General features: G+C 40.0%; 1 protein-coding gene across 4 annotated transcripts in view; it reads left to right on the top strand.

The window, feature by feature from the left end:
• The first annotated feature begins 195 nt into the window (after positions 1-195).
• oxsr1b (oxidative stress responsive kinase 1b) overlaps positions 196-6,234 on the top strand; it is an 82,686-nt gene continuing 76,647 nt past the window's right edge. For all 4 annotated transcript variants that reach the window (XM_080418217.1, XM_080418218.1, XM_080418215.1 and 1 more), the window contains exon 1: positions 196-454. In XM_080418217.1, the coding sequence (XP_080274343.1) occupies positions 385-454 (70 nt within the window). In that variant the 5' untranslated portion in view covers positions 196-384. The remainder of the gene's footprint in view (positions 455-6,234) is intronic.

Here is a 6,234-nt window from a genome sequence, read left to right as displayed (position 1 = left end):
CTTTATATCATGTGTATCTCCTCACATCCGATGTATAAACGGGTAGTTAAAGTAGTGTAGAAATTATCCTCATGAATGACGACGGGTGCAGTACACTCAAAATGGCCGCCGCGTGAGTCCACGTTTCTGCTCGGTAGGAAATGTGGTGGGCGGGGCTGTTGGGCTAGTGTCAAACTTTGGGAATGACAGGAGAGGAGTGCTGCAGGATTCAGCAAAGAAAGAAGGGGGGGAGAAGAACTGTCAACCCTTGTATTGGTCCTGTTTGTTTGGGGGATTTACTTTGAATTATTCTTTTTTTTTTACACCCAGTCTTTTGGATTCAAAACAACACCGTCTTCACAGATAAGATAGCTGGGCTCGGGCTGCTGAACACATTCTGCAGTCATGTCGGAGGACCTGAGCTCCCAAACCTGGTCCATCAACAAAGATGACTATGAGCTACAGGAGGTTATTGGTATGTATGTGTACACACCTAGCTTGCGAGGCTTCAGTTAGACATAAGCTTTTAGAGCCTGTTAATATGCTATTTTACTAATAAACTGCCATTTATGCTTGGTGCGACTGTGACTGTCACCGACAGAAAATGCATCTTCTTCCCTGTGTGAGCCTAGATAAAGTTGCACATGTCTCTTCGGTCTTGGCCAGTCCCAGTCCCAGCTGGGCGGTGTTGTGACTGAGAGTCAATGGAACGTTTCCAGTAGTAAGGTGAAGAGAAGACAGGCACCGTCCACACGGGCTGACCTGGGGGGGTAAACCTACCAGAACCCCCAGGCTGTGACTATGTGCTGGAGACTGAGAGCAGGACCTCTATACTGTACTGTGAGCCAGTGGTGTGAAGTAACTAAGTACATTTACTCAAGTACTGTGCTTGAGTTCACCTAAGAGGAATTTTTACTTTACTATTTCCATTGTTCAATACTTTTTTTCACTTCACTCCACTACATCTCGGAGGCAAATATTGTACTTTTTCTAAGTACAATTTTGAGGTACTTTTACTTTACTGGAGTATTTCCAATTTTCAATACTTTTACTCCACTACATCTCAGAGGCAAATATTATACTTTTACTCCACTACAATTATTTGACAACTTAAGTTACTAGTTACTTTGTAGATTTAGATTATTATTACAAAACATGCATTAACCACTTTAGCCCCATGTATACTTAGGCTATTTGAAAATAGACGATCTACAAGCTTGTAGATCTACTATTTTCAAAGCATTTTTATACATTTGGATACTTGTGCAATGGGCAATTCTGCGAAATGAGTACTTTTACTTTCAGTACTTAAAGTATATTTTAATGTGAATGGTTTTGTACTTACAGTATTTCTATATTGTGGTATTGGTACTTTTACTAAAGTACAACATGTGAGTACTTTTTCCACCACTGTATATGAGTATGAAACAGCCTCAACTCTCACATGCATAGTTTCTTGTGGACAGAGACAGTGTTGGATAAAAGTACTCACATTTTTTTCTTAAGTAAAAGTATCAATACTGCAACTGTAGAAATACTCTATTACAAGTAAAAGTACCAGCATTAAAAATTTACTTGAGTAAAAGTACAAAAGTATTGGCATCAAAATATACTTAAGTACTAAAAGTAGAAAGTACTCATTATGCACTATGTCCCATAACTAGCAGGTCAAGTTTTCAAATAATTGTAGTGGAGTAAAAGTATAATATTTGCAATATTTAGTGCAGTAGAAGTAAAAGTATTGGAAATACTCCAGTTAAGTAAAAGTACCTCAAAATTGTACTTAGAGCACAGTAAATACACTTAGTTACTTTCCACCACTGCGTGCATAGTTTTTTGATCGCCTGTAGAGAGAGAGAGAGAGAGAGCATGATTATTTTGTGACGTTGCTTTTTTGATTGAATAGTTTATTAGTCAGAAATGTAAACAGCAGGAGGTACAGTCAGACTTCAGGCTAAAAGGATAACACAAAAGCCCTGGGGACTTGTTTCCATTGTGGTCCTATTATAGTAATATAATGTCCTATAATGCTGAAACATTTAGGTGCTGCATTCCGGCCTTTTCATTTTAAACATAAAAGTGCTTTAAATTAGAGCGTATATAACCAGCAAAGTAGGTTTAGCTTTATTTGAAATGTAATTAATTGTTGCCATAGTAATACCCTTTTACAGTTACTCTCTCTTTTATGTGCTTGGTGGTGAACTGGAAGACACTGCGTTGCAAACAGTAATGGGGAAATGTCACAAAATAGAGAGAAACCCTGTTGCAGTGCATGTCTTCAAGGCCAAATGCCAAAGATATACTGTAGGTCTCAGCACCAGAGTTTCCAAAACACTGTCACTATGTTGGCTAGACATTCCAGACCATGGTCCTGTGCTGTCCCAGTTCAGGATATTGTTGGAGGTAATTTACTGCCTGAATGAATTAATCCAGGAGAATCTTGGCTACTTGGGTTATTGTGTATTATACAGGCATAAACAGTACTGTGCCCTGTTCCCCGCCTTTGCAAGAGTCACTTGATAGTTTTTCTTGGCAAAATCAGCAGCACTTAGACCTGAACTTAGAACCACTTGAAGCTGTTGGATCTTGTATGACTGGAGGGTGTTTACATTTATGTTGTGTGTGTGCACAAACTGAATAGATGTTTTAATATTCAATACGCACTCGGTCACCTTAAAAGTTGTTTCAACAAATTTCTGTGTGTGCACACTCTAATTTCTCTAGCCTTTTTAACATGTCAAACATTGGTAAAGGAAACATTAAAGCCACCGGGCGCTCTGAATGTGTATCTCACTATTAATTCAAATGTATTGAACAGCATGCATGCCTAAACTTAACAATAATACTAATGGTCCCTGAACTTGAACCAGCTGCAAACTACAACCACCATGCGGCTGCAAATGGCTTCTAATGCAGACCCTCTTGACAGCTGAACATTCACTATACTATGCACAGTATTATCATATTAGATTAAGTTTACATGCCGTTGAAAGACAGATTCTAAGTGCGTGAAGTTCTGTAATGCCCCACTAACTGCTGAGTGCTGACCTTACCGTACCTTTGCCTTGCCTGACTGAATGAGAATAAGTAAAAAGGCAAAGTATTGTCCTTTCAAACGATTCCACTTGTGGAAGCTCATAAATGTGCTTGCAATTGAGTCCTGGCTCACACGCACACGCACATGCACACACACACCTCCTCTGCTGGTGGGTTCTTGTCTCTAGAGGGAAGTTGTGTTTATAGAGAGCCCATTCTGCAGCCCTCGAATGAACCGTTCTGTGTATTTTTCTAAGGCATTACCTGTTCTACGCATTTCCCCCTCGGGTTTTCTTGGAAACGTTGAACCGGAGGGTACCCCACAAAGATAACGCCCTGCCTTTCTGCATGCACACACAGATAAAGCTCCTCTTGTATAGGAACCAGCTTTGTGGCTGTTTCGTGCGCTGAATGATGATAGGTTGAAGTGCCAAAAATTGTCAACGGAGCTCCAAAAAAAAACTGGTATGGCTGCTTCAAGGTGGGACTGTAACCCACTTTATTATACAGCCAGTTTATTCTGGGAGGGAATGTGGTTAACGACTAGCCTGAATTAAATTGCGTTTTAATGTTGATTTGTACTGTACGTTGTTGTAGTCTCACCCCAGGTACCCTAACCAGTTACAGACTGGTAAAAACTGGTAAAACGTAACCAAATGTTTTTTCTTCAAATGTCGACACTTAAACCGTTCCGTCACCTGATTTGACATTATGTGTTTTGCTAGGCAATTGGCTTTCAAAGTGCCCGCCACTATGAATCTGTTTCTCATGTAAAATTGACTTTTAGAACGTTTCATTTAAACTAAGAATATCATTAACATATTTCATATTAGGGTCCCTAGTACAGAATCATTTGAAAAGGAAGGCCCGTGGCCTAAATGAAAAGATTTGGTGGTCCGTGTGTTGTGAAAAAGTTTTGCAAACCCCTGTGCTGCTAGGCCCCGTCTCCTCGAGTCACTGTTAACATCAGTTAGATATGTCGGGAACTCATCCTGTCGCTGTAATGGGAGATCTGTTCCTCGCTCTTATACAAATCTGTCAGCCCTGTTGCGCTAGTCTTATATACACCTACATAATCTATTCCTCTCTCTCTCTTCCTCGCACTATCTCTGTTTCCCATCTCTCTCTCTCTCTCTCTCTCTCTCTCTCTCTCTCTCTCTCTTTCCAGGCAGTTTTTCTTGCTTGCTTACCATCACCAGCCAGCTTTTTTTAGGGCTGACCTTATGATATGGGTTACTGCAATTTCCTCTCACGGTCCTGCAGCAACTTCAATGTTTTTTTCCTATTTAAAAACTGCCTCAGGTTTGCGTTACTAGTATCCATATTCTCTGGCATTTCTTGAGTCATCCGGCCGAAGGTTGAGGAAATTGTAGGGAAATGGGTTCATAAGCCCCAAATGAAGATGCACAAAGAGAGCTGTTCCACTTCTGATTTAGACTGGGGGATTAGATAGCAATCAGGTGACTTCTCTGAAACCGTTTTGCTCGGGTTACCCAACCCCCCCCCCCCCCCCCGCCCAAGTGTGTGTGTGTGTGTGTGTGTACGCACACGCGGGCACGCACACACACACACACGCGCACCCCACACATTGCCCTGTCTCATAACAAAGCAGGGAACTTAAAGCTGTATGTCCAACTGATGACACAGAGGCCTTAAACTTCAGATTAAACGCCCAGGAATTGCAGCTTGCAGTATAGAAGTCTTAAGTGTTCGTTACACAATCACGACTAGCTGTTTGTGTAGGTTAGGTTATTATTATTACTGGGATGTGACGAGTGAACATAAATACAACTGCGATACACTGAGGGCTACTAATTCCAAACGACTAGTTATTGTACCAATGTCCCATAGCAATTTAACAACTGGTTTTGATTGGTTTATTCCTTACAGTATTAATGACTTTTACTGATTAAATTGTGGCATTCTGTGCTAAACGGGGCCCTCCTGCAAACATTGAAAGGCAATCATAAGACAGTCTGAATGGAATCTGAAAAATCTGACAGATAGATCTTGATCACCTGACCACGGACGTAATAGCTTGTAGATCGGCTATTTTCAAATAGCCTACAGTATGTATAAAATGGGGCTAAAGTGGTTCATGTATGTTTTATGTAATCATTTATACCTGCAAAGTAACTAAAGTTTTCAAATAATTGTAGTGGAGTAAAAGTGCAGTATTTGCCTCTGAGCTGTAGTGGAGTAGAAGTAAAAGTATAGACAATTGGAAATGCTCCAGTAAAGTAAAAGTACCTCAAAACTGTACTTAAGTACAGTACTTGAGTAAATAAAAAAAAATCTGAGGAATTGATTGCACACACAACCTACGATTAAAGACTTATCGGCCAAAACATGAGTTCTTCTATGGCATACTGGGAAGTATGTGTGCAAAGTGTCACAGGCTTTGCAGTGCAGATTGGGGTCCTAGAGATTTAAAAAAACATTTGTATGCCTAATACAATAATGCCTAATTATAATGTAGGCATGTCAAACTCGGGGTCCTTGAAATAAAGTTGAGTCACTATTGCCTTCATTAGAGCAGTGTCATTAGTTTGTTTTGGCTGGCTGTTGCAGCAGTTCCACTCCGCTGATCAGTAAAGATAAGTCTTAAATTCCGTGTTTAAAGTTGGTGCAGGCTGTCAAAAAAACCTGATTTCTTCAATAGCTCCTTTTAATGTTACCATTCCATCTAAACTACAGACAACTGTAGGATCCCGGGACTACGTTACAATTTTGATACAATGTTTGGAAATGGGTAAATTGACTGTTCTTCATTCTCCCTTTGATAGATGGTAATGCTACAGTGTGTGACTGACTTATGATGCACTAAGTGCTGGGAAGTGGGAACCTCTTTTAGGATAGACAGACAGACAAACAGACAGAGCTTTATTGGTCCTGTGGGAGAAATTCAGTTGTCATTGGTTAAAAATTTTTTGTCATCCGACGTACAATCCTTATCTTTGCAAGTAATGCTTAATTTCATACTCTGTCCAACAATGTAGTTACGTACAGATCTATTTTTTTATATTAGATTATTTTTGGTGTATGATAAAATATAAATCTTGTCTCAAGTCATGTTTTGGAAAATCGTATCCATAATGTTAGCTAACTACTCTTTAGTCTTTACAGAGCGAGAGCAGCAACATTTTGGTGAGCCAGTATGTTGTCTAGGTCTGGATGCAGTTCCTAGTTTGGCAGTATAATGTACCTTTTTATTGAAAG

This window comes from Gymnoscopelus braueri, assembly GCF_963280865.1.
Source record: "Gymnoscopelus braueri genome assembly, chromosome: 21".
In the NCBI taxonomy this organism is placed as follows: Eukaryota; Metazoa; Chordata; class Actinopteri; order Myctophiformes; family Myctophidae; genus Gymnoscopelus; species Gymnoscopelus braueri.
Note: the sequence above shows the minus strand (reverse complement) of the source record. Positions and strands in the feature narration are given on the sequence as shown.